The sequence below is a fragment of the Tenebrio molitor genome, chromosome 1, assembly GCF_963966145.1.
Source record: "Tenebrio molitor chromosome 1, icTenMoli1.1, whole genome shotgun sequence".
In the NCBI taxonomy this organism is placed as follows: Eukaryota; Metazoa; Arthropoda; class Insecta; order Coleoptera; family Tenebrionidae; genus Tenebrio; species Tenebrio molitor.
This window is the reverse complement of record NC_091046.1, coordinates 31034728-31055538: the sequence shown is the minus strand read 5'-3', so window position 1 is coordinate 31055538 and position 20811 is coordinate 31034728. Positions and strand designations below refer to the sequence as shown.

The 20811-nt window shown below is 31.0% G+C and overlaps 1 protein-coding gene across 20 annotated transcripts in view; it reads right to left on the bottom strand.

The window, feature by feature from the left end:
- Nucleotides 1–20811, bottom strand: part of CaMKII (Calcium/calmodulin-dependent protein kinase II) — a 140249-nt gene that overhangs the window by 13445 nt on the left and 105993 nt on the right. For 13 of the 20 annotated variants that reach the window (XM_069055743.1, XM_069055609.1, XM_069055617.1 and 10 more), the window contains exons 4-11: nucleotides 13929–13983; nucleotides 10031–10169; nucleotides 6100–6381; nucleotides 5580–5702; nucleotides 5445–5528; nucleotides 5348–5390; nucleotides 3385–3474; nucleotides 241–297 (exon numbers count right to left, since the gene is read on the bottom strand). In XM_069055743.1, the coding sequence (XP_068911844.1) occupies nucleotides 241–297; nucleotides 3385–3474; nucleotides 5348–5390; nucleotides 5445–5528; nucleotides 5580–5702; nucleotides 6100–6381; nucleotides 10031–10169; nucleotides 13929–13983 (873 nt within the window). The remainder of the gene's footprint in view (nucleotides 1–240; nucleotides 298–3384; nucleotides 3475–5347; nucleotides 5391–5444; nucleotides 5529–5579; nucleotides 5703–6099; nucleotides 6382–10030; nucleotides 10170–13928; nucleotides 13984–20811) is intronic. The other 7 variants (XM_069055624.1, XM_069055663.1, XM_069055680.1 and 4 more) reach the window with 1 other exon arrangement.

Sequence of the window (20811 nt, the reverse complement as noted above, 5' to 3'; positions counted from 1 at the left end):
TGGTTAGTTTTGAAAATTAACAATGTATTACTTTTATGAAAATGAGCGAATTGATAGTGGATAATGGTTTAATTGGAGTTTTATCTTTTAGGTCAAACGGTTCCATGCATTCAATAAAATTTATTATAGTTGTTAGTATTATTTAACTTACGCAAACTGTGCCAGTTGTTAGTACAATAAGACACGTGATAATTGTTACGACTGATGCAGTGTTAAAAATTAAATTATTAAATAAATTACCTTCCGGCTCTTTGGCAATAACAGTAGAACTGCGGTCGACTCCGCCCTTCTTATCCTCTGAGCGAAGCCCAGAACATAAATAGATTATCTAATATTCCTTTAAATTACATTAATTTATGTAGGTACATTTATGTTCTAGATAAAATCACTTATGTGCCCACAACAAAAATAAAAAGTACTGTGCGATGAAATCTAGTGAGCTACTCCTGAGTAAGATGCTTCAGAAAATTCTTAACAATCATCTAATCATTTAATATTATTTATCAAGTAGGTACCTATAGAAAGCTTCTTTTGAATTTTTATAAAAAGGAACTTTACGATAAAAAATCAAAACTCCCTTTATTTTAACATATGTAGTTCACTTGCCAGTACTTATATGTTGTTAAGTAAAGCATAAATCAATCCTTGGAGCATCAACAGTTAAGCATGCTTTATAGTTCCGTATACGGATAGCATAACATAGCCGTATACATTATCATATCATAAAATTAACGTAGGACGTAGGTATTCAATTTATAGACATAAAATGTCAAAAATGGTTTGTATTTTTCCACGCATTGCACTAACAACACTTCTTTCATTTTCGAATCCACACTTAACACTTTTTAAAGAAAAAACTTAAACTGTCAGTTGGATGCGTTACTATGGAAATGTGATTACTTGATATTAAACACTTCGTAACGGGGGTGTTCCGTACCGTAAAAATTGAAATTGAGCAATTCATACGTAAACGGATACGGACATAAGTTATGTTAGCTAAACTATAAATTCGTATATTTGATTCAACACATCTTAATTTTATGCGTTATATCATACTCATACGTGATCATAAAAAATGACTACACTAGAAATTTGGCTGTGTAAATTTGAATGAATGTCATTGTGACAATTGAAAAATTCCGAAATAAACAGATTTTCAAAAAAACCATTCTGTAAACCCGAATACATGATGGTAGTACCATTAGAAACATTGCTGCCGAACTGAGTGTTAACCACGAGCACTGTGTTGCGGCCTATCATCATGTTGAATGGCATTGATTGTCATTTTTTACTCATTTTTTTGATGCTTTGTTGACATGGGCATAATCAGGAAGGAAAATTTTTTAATTGGTGACAATCTAACCAAATTTTGAAATGACATTGACGACCAAAATTTATTACTCGCGACAGTACCTACTATTGCGAGCAAAGAATTTCGGGCAGACTTGAAATTTGACTGATATAAAATGTGAAATAGGCTTTAGGTGCTAAACGTGTTTAACCTCATTTTAATACTATTGTCACATGTCATTTTGACAAAGTGCATTCGGCAATCCTATATAACTATAAATAGCAACCTATATTATTATTCGTCATCATTTTGAGGTCTTTTAACTGTCAACATGACAGTATAAAAATTTTAACCCCTTACATTTAAAAAAAACTTGAAAAAATATTATTTTCTTTATTAATGATAAATTTACTAACTAGTTAGTACCGAAAGGCATTACTATTAGGTCAGTATCATTTGAAGGTTTTCAACAAAAATCCAAACACGAATAAAAAATTACTTCAGAAAAATCATCTTTGTCTTATTTCATTCCTTGTTGATTAATAATTTCTTCAAGTTCAACAATTTTTTTCTCCAATTTTTTTAAATGTAAGGGGTTAAAATTTTTATACTGTCATGTTGACAGTTAAAAGACCTATCAAAATGATGACGAATGAATATAGGTTGCAATTTAAAAAAAATATATGATGACGTCATTACTTTGACAAGGAATACTCCGTATACAAAAATGCTACGTCAAGAAAAGTGAAATTGAAATTAAAAATCGACCTATTTTTGTTCTTTTTTCAAAACTCAACAGTTTATGATTTATCGAATTGTTGCGTTACTTTTGCCCCTCACTGTACATATATGTATACGGAACTATAAATCGGCCTTCACCCTTAAAATTTATTTATGGGTAAATTCTAAGTAACCTGTCGTGTAGAACTGTTTGTTCCGTTTCTTTTTTGGCAACATAAGTTTCGTTTTTACGATGTCACTATCTTCGTTTTACAACATTTCAGTCCAGAAACTTTGTAATTATTTATATTAAAGTGAAATCATTAAACATTTTATTACAACATGCTTACATACATGCCCATTAACAGCAACATCAGTAACAAATATAACAACAAGAATGGATAAAAGTATAATTTCTGTATTAATGTCAAGTGACTACATTTTAACTGATTCATTATTTTTTAAATGTTTGCTGTTAAAAAGAATATGTACTATGATTTCGTTTTTCGTCACCAATTAGAGGCAATCAATTTAGAATAACAGAGTTCTTAAAAGTTGACCTTTCTCTGTTATTCTCACTAACTGAAGACAAAATTTGATCTATTATTAAAGTCGCATGTCATGAGACAAAACAACAGAAAAAAATCAATAACATAGTAATTATAGATTGAACAATTGTATTCAATTATTCACTTAAAAGAAACTGTATGTAATAAATAAGAGAAAGATAATGTTGCGATTTAATGTTTAAATTTTTAGTTTAAAAGTTTAATTTTTTTAAATGAAGCATGAATACATATAGGTATGTACATTTTAATATGTTAAACATGAGAATCTGCAATTCTTAACAAAACATCAAATTACAAATTTGCAAAGCAAACAGTAACAGGAGGTAACATTGAACACTGATTTATGTACAGTCACAAAAATTGGGTACCTGTAGTTAAAGTGAGAGCAAGAAAAATTTAATTTATAAAATAGACTAGGTACCTATGTATTACAATAACGTCGACCAAAATGATAATTACTGTTATTCCTTAATCCCACTTTAACACTTGATTTAAAAAGTTGACAGGCATGTAATTTTCTGGAGCACCTTCTTGTATATTAATTTAATGAGAGGCAATTAATCAACAATATCAGACACCACAAATGTAATATTTAAATCGACATGATTGTGATTTAATAGACGTTTTTAATTAAATAAACCAGTGGTATGTGGGATGAATGATAATCTATATACTGCATATGGGGTTCAAACATATTTTCTGCATAAACCTTAGTGTTTTTGCAGCAAATATACTTTTACAGTGCAGATATGTATTAACAAAAAAGTGTTGTAAAAAATATACAATTGTTTTACTATTTCCTACCTTTTATATCATCGTCTTCTAAAGTTGTTGAACTATCAGTTGATTCTTTAACCTGAGATCCATCACCTTTTTTCACGATTATACTTCTACCTAAAACACATTATAACAATGAAACTAGCAATTATTTTGATTAGAGACATTGATCAAACAAAATTTTAAAAAGCCAATTCAAAAATGATTTACTGAAAAAACCGAAAAATTTGGCAATTAAATTTTTGTGGGTTGAATAATTTTAAAACAATTTTATTTTATTATTAATATTTGTGCTTTTTTTATTTTAATACCAATATAATTAAAGATTCGCTTTATAGAAAAAAAAATACCATTGAAGATTTCCATTGAAAATGTTTTAATAAATCAGGAATAATTATATTGATATTTACTTAAAGGATGAAACGAAAAAGCTTTATACTGTGTGTGCACGAAGTGAGTTATGAGTTGTGAAGAACCAGATTTGAAATAATTTGTAATGACGAATATGTTTGAATAAACCAGGAACAACATGCATGAAGCATTCAAATCACACATTCCTACATAACTTTATTGGTCCTAAACTCACTCCTAAGATGTGTAACATGAATCATTTAGATGAAATTGTCTTTTTTAGGTACCAAGTAAAGTTATGTTCAACATTTAGTAAATACAACGACATGATGATGTTGTGGTAGGTTGATGCAGGTTGCAGTGTTCTTACCACATTCTAGTTGCATCAAGGTGAAGTGAAGTGAGGTAGGGTGACGCGAACAAGTCCGCCACAACCAACAAAACAAAGTTACCAACTACCCAATGCTCTATTCTAAATTATTATGCACAACTACTAGTGGTATAGCATGTGTAAGTTGGTGTAAAGATGTAGATGGATTCAAGAAAACTTCCACTGTCTTACGCAAACGGCTCATTGTTAATTAATTTACATGTTTGATACGCTCATATATACACCACACAATTAACAAAATTTTGGGGGCCCTATTGACCATGAAAAATAGAAGTCAATTTGTAGATTTACTCGTAGTACCTACTATTAATTGTTAAAATAAGAGTGCGTCACATTGTTCAATAGTGTATCAGAGTCTTAGTATTTACATAACAATTATTAGTAAAATTGTCCACATACAAGGACCTTACGTTCAAGATAAAAATCTACATAAAACTAGAAAGTTTTTGGATGCAATTAATAATGAGCGGTTTGAACTACATTTTTTTTGAAACTTCATTTCAGGTGAAAAATCATTTTTTCGACATTGTCAATTAAGACTTTCTCGTCTTGTCTTTATAATTTGCTGACCATGTGGAATATTTCCTGGTTCACATGTAGGTGTGTATGTGATGTGTTGTCAGCAAAAAAAAAATAATGAATTAAAACTAGGTATGTACAAAGATCTAAATATAATTATAAATATATATAGTACTAGAAATTGCCAACAGAAGTATTTGCATTTTAAATTTCTAACAAAATGAAAATACTAAAAGAGGGCAGATAGTAACGAAATCATGTTGTTTCGTAATATGGATTTTTTATTTTCTACTAAACTATAATTCCTATAAAAGTTTGACAAACATGCCCAGAACCAGAAGCTAATTACATCTAAATAGAAAAAAGTATTTTACAGCTTTATTTGATTACTTCATTCTAACTGTTACGATCTTTTAATAATAATGTTGAAAATGTGTGTAAATTGTAGTAGGTAGGTATATGTGTGTGTGTAGTTTATTTAAAGTATATAGTAGTGCCACAAAATTAATAAAGATTTAAAAGACAACATTTAGGAGATAGAATAAGTATTCTTTTATTCACAAGAGTATTTTTTACACATGTTTAAAATTTGTTTGTTTTAAAAGTTTCAATTCAAACAAACATGTGCAAAAATTATTGTCGCCTGGTGGATAACAAAGAGAAAAGGTAATGTTTTTATATCAATAATTATAATCAATTTGTGATATATTAATCTTATGTTACACTTACTTGAGAAATTACGTGTAGCCAACATAGTTGTAAGTATAGCGCCCTATAATAAAATCCATATTTGATATTTCAGTAATGAATTAAAAGTTATTCTTACCTTGAGCTTGCGCCTGGCATTGAATTTTTTGAGGCAATCCACGGTTTCTTGCCGGTGGACAACAGACGCAACACGTTCACGTTGCTGTAACGAGAAAGTGTAAAATTACTTTGAAAACATTGTCACACAACTTACGCAAATCCATGGGTGTTTTAAAGCTTCTGAAGCAGTAATCCTTTTTCCAGGATTGACCGTAAGCATTTGATTGATGAGGTTTTTTGCCTCTGGAGTGACAGTGTCCCATTCTGGACTAGGGTACTAAAAACAGTTTATCAAAAAATATTTATCAACTTAAATCAAATTAAATAGTAAAAACATGTTTCAATTTCAATTTTTCGTTTCTATGTTATTTCCACTAATCTAATGTATATTACGAGTACGTGGACAATCTATCGATAGTCGTCACGCTATTTATATTTTATGTATATAATAAATGTTTGTAATAGCAGTAATTTTCGACAAAGTAAGGTTTTGTTTTCATTTATTCATTATAACTGTAATTTAAAGAATACCTATTCCTTCTATCTAAAGCACGTCCCAAACAGTGAAAAAATGTATTGCTTCGGTACCTAGATAAACTTACTCACATCTAACACGAAACATTCTTGTCAATTATTTTTTCTAAGAATAAATATCTAAAACTTTAGAAACTTACGTCATATGCTCCTGCTTTAATCTGTGCGTATAACCGATGTTGATCTTCATCCCAAAATGGGGGATAACCAACTAAAAGAATATATAATATGACTCCGCACGCCCAAATATCTACTGGTTTTCCATAGGGTTCCTTTTTCAATACTTCGGGAGATAAGTAACCTGGCGTCCCAGCAAATCCAAACCATGCTTGTTGCTCACCTTGTACTTCTATCGCTAAACCAAAATCTGCCAATTTTACAGCTGCACCCTTTGCCTTACTTGCTAAGAGGAGATTTTCAGGCTAAAAATTTTAAATAATGTTATGTCTAATTAAAAGTATATATAAAAGTAATAATTAAGAAAATGTCCTTAGAAATTACGATGTAGGTACTAGCAACAAGTGTCATTGCAATTATGTATGGCAAACATTATAATATAATATAAATTATACCGGGTGTTACGGAAGTGCACATGTAAATTTTAAACACTTGTATGTACAAATCACACCAAATAACAGTAGGTATTTTATTATTGTTTAGATGTTGGAATAAGATTCCAAACATCTGTTTTTTACATTTTACTGACCCCTCTGATGGAATAATCGTCAATTAAAACGTACAAGAAGAGATATCATAAGTATTAATATCAATAATCACGCAAGTAAAAGTCTTTTGTGTTGGAATTGTTAGTAAAAATTAGTTTATTTTGTTTTTTGTCTGAAAACTATTGAACTTCACTAATGCCAAGTTTACCAATTTGACATTCATTTAACATTCATGTGTGATCTAACTAAAATCCAGGTATGGTTTTACGAAACCCAATACGATTGGGCCTCATATTTTTCTGTCGCGTTTATAAATGGTGCAGAGTATGTAATTTTTTTTCGAAACCTTTTAAAAGATGTGCCCTTGGCTACACGATGTGACATGTGGTATTTACATACGGAGATACGGAGATACACCGCATTGTCCAAACCTGAACACCTCCATGCGTAACAGTTTAACACATAATTGTTAATTGTTTTTTAACCATCTTTCTAAATCTTTTAAAAAGTTGTCACCTGTCTGATTTAAATACATATAGGCTTGTTAAAAAGTATGGATACAGATACAGCTAAATATTTTCAGAATGGTTCAGCAGAGCTCGTTGAAATTTGGCATACAGTTAGAAGTGTTTAAATTCTATCATCTGAGATTTTTTTCAATTTTCTAACATCACTTATTACTAACTTCTTTTATTTAATAGCACGGAGAACGCCGAATTTACCGATATGATGTTATTCCATGGGGAAGCTGTGAGTGGGGTATGTACAGTAAAAATGTACTAACGATGTACTTTTCACCCAAACACTGCAACTAAATGTACAGTCGATGGACAAATAAAACTGGGACAAAAATGGCAATCACATAAGTCAAAAGTTACAAATTTGCATCGTTTAATTACGGCTTTATCACAAATAGATTAACTTTGATATGACATATTATACAGACACTGACAAATATATTGACAATTCAATGGTCTGATTTACATAGATTAAATTTTAAGTGTCCCAGTTTTATTTGTCCACCGACCGTACATCTAATGTACCAGCCAACAACGCTCTGTAACTACGGATTTCAAGTACAGACAGTTAGTGTGTGGATTGTGTTTTTTGGTTTGCACATTAAAAAATGTAGGAACTTTTGGTTGTAGAAATCCGAACGATTGGCTTATTTCAACATAGCGTTCCATGTGACAGTAATGTTGTTCCTGACTGTAAATGGAATGATTTCCGCATCGTGAAATTCCTGATTCGCGTAGAACATTACGACTCTTCAAGGGTTACGTGATCATGGAAGTCAGTTTTCCAAATTACGATTTGAAATGTCCAAGTTGTTGATCCCGTTTTAATAAATTGAATCTGAAATTCTCCAAGCCATCGAAGGAGAGCCAAATTCGATCTGAAAATTTGCTGTACGTATCAGTCTTTCCATATTTATTGTTTGTTGCAGCTTATATGAACATCTCTACCATATTCAACCTGTTTATCCTTTTCAATCCGAAAATACAGCTCGGAGGATAGCTTTTTGTCAATGCCTTAATCGGAAAATATATTTTTCAGTTGATTATTAACCACAGACGAAGCAGGCTTTACAGGTGGTGGCGCAGTCAACACCCATAACAATCATAATTCATAACCTTCACGTCTGGTCTGACGAAAATCCTCCTCTAGTCCACGAACGCGGTTTAAATGATGCAACGCAATTAGATTTCCTTCATAACGTCTTGAATATCCTTTTAACAGATATACACTTCTGTTCACTGAAAAAGCATAGGTACACTTACATTTTGCTTGTGTAAATCAGACTTACCATTACCTGTTGTCACTGTCATTGTCAGTGGCAGGTAATTGAAATAATTCAGTAAAAGTGTACTTAATGCCCCCTCTAATGTTACTGTTATCAACATTATAGGTATTATTCTTTATTTTCAAGATTTATTGTGGGTTATTTTAATTTTTAAATCTGGTATAATCAAAATTCGTTTGTAAATTATTACCTGATAAGTGATAACTTAATTTACCCATGTAAATATGGAAACAAATATCAAGTAAATTTACACAGCCAAAAAATTGCAAAATCTCTCTCAAGACTTGTATGCTTTTTCCGTGAACAGAGTGTAGGTACACTTGGTTGCGATATGTGATGCCATATCTGATATTTACACGAGGGTCCCCCACCGCGCGGTGCAAGAGACATCACAAACTGCTTCAGCGACGTTTCCAGGTGACCAGGTTGGTCACCAGATTTAGATCGGCGTAATTTTTTTTTTCTGTGGAAAATGTGAAGCAGTTCATGTATGCATCTCGAAGAACTAATCGTTCGTGAAGATCTAGCAACGCTAGTGCAAATACAAGTATCTTTACCACGAGGGTGCAAGCTCGCATGGACATTGAAAGAACCCATTTTAAGCATTTGTTATAGCTCTTTTATCATCTCAGGTCATAACTTCCCACTAACATGCCTCAACGCATCCAGTGTTGACAATACGTAACCTTTTTATGTTAATGTTATGAGTAATGGCATAGTCGATAGTCCGAAGCTGGAGGACGATTTCGTATGAATGAATCTCCGATGACTGGTTAATGTTTACGTTAGATCGTTTCACAGAATTACATGCATCGGTTTCCACGACGGACATTCTTTACTATGGACGAAAATGATCGACTTCGAGAGCTCGATTGTCCAAACGATCATGGATAAAAAAAATTCGAATTCGAGCGGGACCGCATTTGGGCTCTCGTAAATGCGCTCTGAAAGTGTAAACACCTAGGCGGGTATGGGTTTGGCGTTCAAACGATTTAAACTTTAACTCTGATAAGAAGAGTTCACGGAAAAAATGATAAATAAAGATATTTCTTATTTTCATGAATTGTATTGGTGGCTAAATTTTTCATGTGGATTTCCATAACACCCTGTACAATAATTTCCATCAATTTTTTTTATACAAAGTCATATTATTCTACGCACAAGGTAAAAAACGTTGCAATAAGAAAATAAGTAAATAAAAAATACATATCTGTAAGAGTAGAGATCTGAATTTTTGCAGTCGCGAGATCGCCCTTGGGGCTTACAGTACCTGAAACGATGCACCTCATAAAGTTTTACTGCTGCAAAAATTTAAATCTCTACTCCTACAGATAAGAAAAATATCAGGAACCTCAACTGCAATGCAAGACACTATAGAGCGATTAAATTAATTTGTCCATTAATCCGAAATCGTATGTCGTTACTTGAACTCCACCAATAAACATAGCTTGAAACACAGGTTAGATCTCGACATATCAATTGCAAAAGACATACGGATTCAAATCCAGGGATGACTCGATTACAAATTAGTTTGATCGCTCGATACATTAAGTCAGCTCCCTGTTACTATACATATGTATATTTTTTAAAAGATACGCGTACCTTTAGATCTCTATGCACTACACCATTTTGATGACAGTGATTGACTGATTCTAATATCTGTTGTATGCAATGTGATGCATCTGCTTCTGAATAAAATTCTCTCGCTACAATATCTTCAAATAATTCACCACCCGTAACCCTATAACAGAATAAATATTTTAATTAATAAATACACACAAGTAGCTAACAATAATAAACCAATATTCAAACATGAGCTAAGTACAATAATGTACGAATATAAAAAATACTTGTATAAATAAAAAGTAGATTGAATTTATTACACAAAAATGGGTGTTTTCTTTTTGGGTTACGTTTATTTTACAATATCTTTCAAATCGTAATACTTTTCACGTTGTTTTCACAAAATTTAATAATAGGTCACAGATTGTGTGAAACCGAAATACTCTTTTTGTTGTTTTAGAGTGCTTATATAACAACATTCATTATAATTATGTACGTGCGTTTACTGTCGAGTAATGCTATTCAACACTCAACGATCATGGGTAGGTAATAATTCGTTACTCACAAGTTGTGACCAATAGCAAAATTACCTTTGCAACATCGTAGGGTAGACTACGTGTTGGCTATGACAGCGTAATATGCACGTCATAAAATAATGAAAGAATAAATTAATTCTGATAGTGAAAATTACTCGAGTGCAATGTAACTCGAAGGATTACTTCAGTCTCGTGAGTATAGCCATGCTTGAATCATGCTAATTTCTAGCTTTATACTGTGATTTAATTATTTTTTTTTTTGTAGACTTCGCCCAAAGGGAGAACAGCACAGTGAGTCATCAAAATCTGCATAGACTCTTTTCATCAGTGGCGGCGCAAAAACAGTTTTGAAAATAACTGTTTTCTTAATATACCTACATTGTACGCCGATACACAATAATATATTTTTCTGAATAAAATTATTATTATTATTATAAACATATCTGTGAAAAACACGCCACTGTCGTGATTCATGGATACCAAACGCACAACCCTTATTAAAGCTACAAAATCACGTAGTACTTACGAGGAGTTTTGGTTTTCTGCGCCTTTTTTATTGCAGTACTGTTCTTTCTTTGGGGCCAGTCTAACAGTGGTGCAAACAAATTATTAATCATGGAAAAAAAGACACATGATTATTTAGTACTTAGGTATTGTTTGCTTTAAAAAATTTGCAACGATTTATTTGAATACGATAATAATTAACAAAATTTACTAAAAACTTTTTGTTATCCGTGAAGATGTTAACTCGGTTAGGGAAACGTGCTGACATTTTATTTAATAAGGGGGTCATTCACGAAACTGGGTAAGGCTCGATAAGACATTGCAAATCAAAACCATGACAACTGATATTGTTGAAGCATTGTATGTATGTATTTGTCTATATTGTTTAGTGTATCGGGATTGTTTAACGTGTTTTATTCCAAAATTTTTAAAAAATATTCATCATTAATTTAAATATTCTAATTTTTATGTAATCTTTAGATTTACTACTCTTGTGAAACATGTCTAGTTCATTTTTTTTTACGTATTAGGTAAGTCAAGTAATTTTCCAAACAAAAATTTTAATTAGATATTTTAGAAATTATAAATTCTCATATGTCCTCTTACTTATTATATGCATTTTGATAGGGTCAAATAAAATTTCATGTTTCAATTTAATAACCATTAGAGTCAATGTAAGTACCTATCTGTTAAAACTGAATGTTCAACAATTAATAAAAAGTTTTTAATTTATCTAATTATACATATTTCATAATTATCTTAATAGGATAAAATCAAAGCAAATAAAATAATTCTTTAAAAGTAGAAGATAAAGGCACACTGGCAGCATTACCCCTCTGAATCGCAATGCTAATGCGCTGCTTCAGGTATGTTTTCGCCTGAGGAATGAATACCTGGGGTATTAGTCAAAATTAATAAAATAAATGAATATGTATTTCATTTAAACGAGTATTAAAAATTTAATACATTATGCATTTGAAGCAATTTTTCAATGTGCTCTTCCGGACATTTTTTTTAACTTTGAACATAGTCCATACTTAGGGCGACATTCACGAAACTCAGATAATTTGCAAATCGTTAACGAAACGGCAAATATCGAGCGATCAAATTAATTTGTATTCGAATTATCCATGAGTCCGAAACCGTATGTCGTTTCTTGAAGAAAAAACACAGCTTAAAATACAGGTTAGATCTGAGCAGATCAATCGAAAAGACATACGGATTCAAATCCATGGATGACTCGATTACAAATTAATTTGACTTACAATGCTTCAACAATATCAGTTGTCATGGTTTTGAATTTGCAATGTCTTATCGAGCCTTACCGGTTTTGTGAATTACCCCCATGTCCCTATGTTCAGTTTGAAAAAACACAGGTCAATGCATGGATGTAATCAAGTCGCAAATGTTACGTCAAAATAGCTACTAGACAATTAAAAAAAAGGCAAATTGTTTGAATTATGATTGTGATAAAATAAATTTTTAAAATGTATTCAAATGAAGAAAAAATACACATAATGCATTTATACCATGCCAATCAGAACATGAGAAATGTGAGTGACGTTTTTTCAGTCACTTATCCCGATAGACCAATTCATCCATCGGAACAATTTTTAACATTATGTATTTCAAAATTTAATCTTGAATGAAATTTCTAGTCCACATTTCAACCATTTTTGACAGGTTTGTGGTATAATTGATTGCATAGCAAATATATGTGTTTTTTTAAACTGAACATAGGGACTAACTATGGACTATGTTCAAAGTTAAAAAAATGTCCCAGTACGTATCATATACGTAATTCTTTCTCTCACAAATTCATTTCCATCGTTACACAAAAGTAAGTACATATACAGAGTATTTGACGATTGATAATGAACCCGACAGAATTAAAAATGTACTTAACCCACAAAACATTTGCAAAGTTAACGTGGATCTTTGTTTTTTTGATAAAAACATAAAACATGATTAGCTGTGCAGTTTCGTAACTTTTGACATAAACGTCATTCGCTTGGTTAAGTGAAATTGTGAAAAAACGAAGTGTTTTTGGGAAAATGTTTATTGTCTGCATAAATGTGCAACGGCAGAAGCATTTTATACATTCGCCTTAAATCAAGATCATGTCTGTTTTCTCATCATTCGAATACATTTTAATCGTCGCATTTTAATTTTTTCGTAAAACAATACGATATTTGAAACAGCTACGTTAACTTTGGAAATGTATTGTGGGTTGCATTTTCAATTCCGCCGGGCTCATTATCACTCGCGAAATGTGCTGTAAAGTTTTATGATGTATTATTTACTATTTATTAAATAATTAATTTAATTTTGATGAAAAACCACAAAACAATGAACAATTCGAAGTAAGATGTAACAGTTTAATTTTTAAAATTTTCTTGGCATCATATCAAACATATTTTACAGGTCATGGCATTTTTCGAGATAAATATAAATTCATCGCGTTTGTTAAAGAAGTCGGTTTAGTAAAAATAGATTTTCTTTCGAAAATACTAGAAATTATCTGTTACAATTTAATTCATGAAATTACCAGAAATCTATTTTAGAAGACCGTTAAAAATGAAAATATTAGTTGCACGGAAAGTTTGTTTGTAAAATATAGGAATACTATTTTAATTATTATTCGCAAATAATTATTTATATTTTGTATTCTAAACTAAAAAGAGTATCGCGTTATATAACACAATAGGTAGGTATTAAATTTGATAACAAATAGGCCTCAGTATTGCGAAGTGGTGTGCATTACTGTGCATTATAGAGATAAACAAAGAATTATTCAAACATCATTAAGAAAAAGATGTTAAATCATTTTTATAGTTGTGAACAAGAGCATACGTACATGTTTAAGAAAAGAAAATATTTTAGAATGCCATACTTACAAATCAAATACTAAATAATGAAAATTTTCTTCTTGTATACTGTCGTGTAACCTCACTGAAAAATAGAAAACATGTAATTAGTAATAGAAGTAAAAAGTAAAACACTTCCAAATTATAAGATGTTTAAGACAGATATGACTTTTTCTAAAGTAATTTACAAATTATGCATTTACATATAATTATACATTTAGTATAAGTAGTAACATCAAACAGGGAAAAAAGACAATATGTATATACTTAAAACAAATGAAAACATACGTATGCAATGCAATATGTATGTACATATAATACCGATGTTTAGTTAGGAAAAGAAAAGGTAATAAACGATTGAAAACTGTCTCTTTAAGCAAGTAAAAACAATAGTCAGTTTTGCTGTAATCTTTAATGACTGTTTCTACTATTAACTTTCTATCTTAATGTAATTTTTACTAAAAAAGGTGTAGTTAATCATTTTCCTTTAAAACATGAACCCATTAATTAAAACTAAGTTTTAAAATTTAAACCCTAACTGACAGTACATGTCTCTACAACAATACAATTAAATGACATTATTGTCCTCTTTGATACAACTTTAAATAATGTTTTATCAATATTAACTTTTGATAATAATTAATATTTAATTAATTAATCACTACCCACTATTAAAAATCTGTCAATTATTTTTGCGAACTTTTGACTGATGTGCTTGATTTATACGAGAATCAATTAAATAATAGAATAGAAGAATATGTCGATTTAAAGGGAATGTAGGTATTAATATACAGGGTGTGTTCAAAGTTGGGGCGTTCCTTGTAGCACGAGGTACTATACATTATTCTTAAGAATTTTAACCTAAATCTTCTCAGTAAAATGTTTGTATTAACGGAAATAATTGATCGTATATTTTCATAGTTTTCTAAAATTTTGAGTCAGGTCCTGTCTATTTCTCCGCTCACTGTACTAGATTACTAAACTGACGTGGCACAGGATGGTGTCTTTCCGGAAATCGCTTTTCCTCTGGACGCCGCAGCTACATTTTGATGGCATTGGCATTGCCATCTAGAACACAAAGCCTTAAGGCAGCAATTGTTTTTGATCGTGACGTCACAGTAAAGGCTTCATCGAAAAACGCATTAAACCTCCAGAATTTAATAAAAACAGTAAAATTTTTGGTTAGCACTCTTTTTTTTTTTTAGTAGAACGATGTGTTTAGGTTTTACAACTACTGCCTCGTGGAGCAAAATCCCATTAATGACGCTAAAATTGTCATTTACAAGTGAGGTTAAGTTTGTGTATTTATTGTTTTTGCGTAATTTTTACTTTGTGAATCATTTAAATAACACCAAATCACAACAAATGCTTCTTACATCTTAATTATATGTGTAGCAAATATAGTTTCAACTAAATTGCCCTTACAACGACTTGTAATCACGAAAATGTTGATAGGGTATAAAAATACTTCCCAGGTTTCAACGTCTCTTGCGACGTTCGATGAACAGTAAATACCCTGGTATCAACTGAAACTATTATATACACTTGCCACCAAACCTTTTGCTTATCTCACAATTTTCCATAAGAATGATTAAAACACCGTATTTGATACTTTCTGAAAATGTAAACAAATGTCAAATTTTGACGTTTGGCCTTCCTCGTGACGTCACACGCTGTCTGGCTTAAGGCCTGGAGTTCGAGATGGCAATGGCATTGGCCGTACATTAGCAATATGTCAGTAAGCTGATAAGCCATTCCGATTAATTAGATGACAACTCTGACAGTATTTTTGATTAACGTCCATACTCATTTGATTTTTTTTTTGTCAATTCTATTTTCTAACAAATCAGGGCAAATTTGAGCAGGACCGGATTCAAAAATTTAACTTATTGTATTTTCATTGCCATACACATTTTACTAAGGTGATTTTGGCTAAAACTCTTTAGAACAACGCAAACGCCTCAACTTCGAAAACACCCTGTATAGATACATATATACATAATGCACTATTTATCATCTATAAACTGTCGATCTGTGATTTGTCTTTTTTCTATGTAGTAACAGTAGTACTAGAAAAGCGTAAAAGCTTAGCCAATTTAATTGAAATATATTTGTAGTAACACGATGTACAAAAACTCTACTGATGCATTTTATTTTCAGCTTGTATACTAAGTGACATAGAAAATAAAACATTTTCAAGGAGTTGATACTTTTGGATCAAACTTTTGACAAAGGCTTTGTACTAAAGAACAAGCACGCCAATAACTTTCAGCGTTTTGTCAATAACATTTTTTTCTTGTTTTGTTTTTATGTGGCTGTTTCCTACCCATACAGAGAGCTTTTTTTAACTCTGAACATAGCCCATGCTTATTCCATATGTTCAGTTTTAAAAAACGCAGGTCAATGCATGTATTTCACCAGGTAACCAACGTTACGTCGATATAGCTACCTGACAATAAAAAAAAAGACAAGTTGTTTGAATTATTATTGTGATAAAATAAATTAAAATGCACATAATGCCATGCCAATCGGATCATGAGAAATTAGTATTAGTACCTACACATTCGTAAATTTACTCAACTTGTATTCATTTGCTTTGACATTTTGTGAGTTAAACAAGACACCCAGGGAAAGAAGATGTACACAATTCCATCATTTATGTGAATTTGATAGAGGACAAACTATTGGGTCACAAGAAGCCGAAATGTCATTCCTTGAAATTGCCCAACGTCTAGACTCTAGACCATGACCATGGCACCGCAACCGTCATGGGAACATATCGAGTGTGGTTTGAAGAAGGAAGACAAAAGCTAACCATAGCCACTAATCCTGTGGAACCCACAAGAGATAGTCAAGATCGTCGTTCACGATAGTGACAGATTTGCTACCAGCAACCAGACTGCAGATCAATGGCTTGCTGAAGAAGGTCGGGGTAGAACGATGAGAACGGAATATCTCCGCATGTAACTACATGGAATCTATCCACACCAGCCTACATCTGGTGCTATCCTTCATTGTGTAGCACCAAGGTAAACAATCGCAGTAATGTAGTAGAATGGAAGACTGTGGGGGTCAGAAGATGACATGAAGAAAGGGACATTCAGTTTTTTGTAGAAAGATGTGCACCGCCCTGTAGGAGTTACGATACGGGGCACCTCTGCAAATGCTAACAGCTCCATTCTAGTATTTATCCCAATGACAACCATTCGCTACATTTAAAATATTTTACAATTTTACCTCCACCATATGTGAGAAGTCTTCCCAATGCCCTTTTTCTAATCTAAAGGACAACGCCCGTCCACACCATAACAAGGTTAACAATGGCCTTTTTTGAAGACTCTGAAATAAGTCTTTTATCTTGGTCTCCTAGATCCTATTGAATATGCATGGGATATGATGAGTAGACGAAGAAGTTTATTTTACACCGTCTTCCACAGGCTTTAGCTGCTCTCCAACAGACACTGATTATTTAACTCAGTCGATACCAAGATGATTCAACAAATGCATACACAACAGGGGCATTCAAACTCATTATTAACTTTTTTACTTTTAGGTCCTATTAGTTTATTATTTTATTACTTTAAATTAAAAAGTTTTATCATTTACTTGTTATGTAGCAGCCAATAAACGTACTGTAATAAAGTTACCCCGCCAAAAATATTATTGCTGAGTGTTGAATTTTCTATTTCGCTTAGTATATGTATTAATCAATACAACTACAGGGCAATCACAAGCATACCAAATATACGTAGACATAATACTAAAATGGGAGTTAATTCTAACGAAAAATTCATGCATATCATAAACATTACTAGAGAGAAAATAATCTAATTAAACAATAATCTACATTATGGGTTTCAAAATATGTATAAAAAACGAGGTGAATACACAGAATCAAAATTATAACTTGCAAAACACTGTATTATGTGACATCTTGTCGATAGATATACATAATTATGTATATTCTTTCAGCGACTCAAATTGCATAAGTACAAAATATTCAGTCATAATGCATACATTTAACTAATTAATTTTATCAGTTACATATTTTTATATGTAATTAAAAGTTATAAGAACGTCAATTACAATTTAGGCAGTAGTTAGTAGAGTTGACCATTTTCTAAATAATATCTATTTTTTGTTTAAATTTTATCAATCTTCAGTTGAACTAGACGGAATATACTATTATCGATTCATCACGTGTATCGCAATAGTATATTAGAAAACGAGTTTCATAAGGAAGTGTTTATTTCATGACTTCATGTTTATAAAACAAATCGCGCAGCGCGAGTTTTATAAAGGACGAATGGAATAAACGCATATGAAACGATATTTTTGAGCCGTTTTTAAATCATAAGTAAAAATTTTAAAATTCTGTGGAATTTCATAACGGTTGGCAAAAAACAAATGAAAAACTTGTCAGTTGTCGACTTTGGGATATTTGGGCGTATTGGCTGACGCTGTCAGAATCCTCTAAACTTTAAATTGTACTATCGCTATTATAGAACCGCTTTCAGCTGTTACGATACTGTTTTTGGTATCATAACAGCTCTGTTACGAACCTAAGCATCGGTTTTATTATTTTTCTAAATTTAAATGATTAGTCTTAAAACTGAACATTATTTGTTATAAATATTAGCAAAAAAGTTTATGTTAAAAACATGATATTAAAACTGAAACAAAAATAAGTTCCTTTTGTAGGAATTATAAGTTTTTCATTATAGATTGAATAAAAATATAGTTCCGATTTTTTTTTCTGCTAGTCGATTATCACAGAAAAGTTTTCGTTCTTTATTATTTTATTTTAAATTAGAAGAGACAAATTTATTTGAGACTTACCTTGCCTTGACATGACCACGTTTGACAATGGTCATAGTTTTTTACAATTTATTACTGAATCTCTGAATAGTTTTTATTATTTATTACAGCATCTTTATTTTTATTGTTACAGTTGCACCAACAACTACATATTTGCAATAAAAACAAAATTGACCAGTTCAACTGAAGAAAGTATTAATGTTCTAAGTATATCTATTTTTTAATTATTTGCAATCATAACAATTCTATAACTTAAATGTTAAAAATTTAATAAATGATGCAAGTCTACAGAAGAAGCAGAAAGCGAAAAAATGAAATCAGTAATATATATATATTGCTTGCTTTTTTAAGCATCAACAGCATAAAAAACAGGAAGATATACCTTTTCATGAAAATTTTATAATGGAAAATGTATTTGTTTCAACTGTTAAATAAAAAAGTGATAGCCTGTGGCAATATTTTCACCGAGTACCTACGATATATTCTTTAATTAAAAAAATGTACTTATATTTGGGAAATATTTCTTCAAATGATTTTGATGACTGTCTCGAATTTAACAGTCACTTCAGGGCCCATTATACTATTTACACAAGTGTATTAACCTCGTAAATTGTGAATGTTATTATAAGAAAATTAAATGTAATGATCGAAACTAATAATAATCGTTTACACAAGTGTCCCACCTAATTTCAGGTTTTATTGGGTGATTGAAAATGATTGTGGATAAGTATGGCAACTATGTACGAAAATTTATGTGGCCACTGTGTGGGTGAGGTAGAGTTGACATTCATAAGCGTGCATTCATTTTTTTTTATACTATTGCACATTGATTTGACAATTTTCAATTTCAAAATTGCGCGACTATAAATTGTCACAGAAATGTCGATTATCACAGAAAAGTTTTCGTTCTTTATTATTTTATTTTAAATTAGAAGAGACAAATTTATTTTAGACTTACCTTGACTTAACATGACCACTCTATCTTACCAACAGAGTTGCCACATAAATTTTCGTACATAGTTGCCATACTTATCCACAATCATTTTGAATCACCCAGTACTAACAAATGTTATACGGGGTCATTATAAATGATTGTCCCATCGTAGGTGGCTGTGCGCTATGCTTTAGGTGCGCCGCTACGCCCACTAGTTGTTACAAACATTTATAATGACCCCGTACATAAGGTACTGCTATTACACAATTTATATTCGCGTTAATTACGTTTTCTATCTACCCTACCATATGGTTTTCCATCGATTTTTTTTTTTATTACTTATTCTTTAAAACAGCTATCTTTTCTAGTAAATCTTTAATAAGTACAAATACAAGGGATCAATATTTGAATTTATTTTATTGAATTGATATATTTTTTACAATTTCTCAAACGTAAGCGATGTCGGTATATTTGTCATAAATTATAGGTATAAACTGTAAACAAACATATATTCGTTTTCCAAAAGAGGGAATTAAAGTCACAAGAAGTTTAAGTGTGTAATAGTATATATCTTTTTTTTAATGAAAATCTAACAATTTATGTTTACACAAATCTTAATTTTTTTATAAACATAAACTAAATTTACATAGACCCATCTCAACAATCTGCTTTGGAGAAACATTTTATTAAAAAAATATACTGGTTAAAAATTCATGGATGTATTAACTGAATATAAAAAAAATTCTACAACAAATGAAATACAACAGCTACTGTCGATTTATTAGATTTAATACCTTCCTTGCCAATATTTGTTAAATTTTGGAAGATAATCTAGTTTTGAATGATTCCTTGCAATTGGCTAACATTGGCAGTTGCAAAAGATATTGATATTAAAACTCACCAAGTTGAACATGTTCAGACATAACTGTATAAGATAAAGAAATGTTATATTAATAATTTCTCCAAATTTCACAGTTTTTTTTTTAAGTAAACGTGATGTTCAAATGCTGATGGCAATCACATTAAAACATCTAGTTATTCTAAAAAAAACATTAGAATAATAAACATTGTCATCAGCTTTAGACTTGACCGTATAAGGTAAATCAGAATTTATAAAAAACATGCAAAAACAGTGATGACTAAAAAAATTAGATGGTGTCC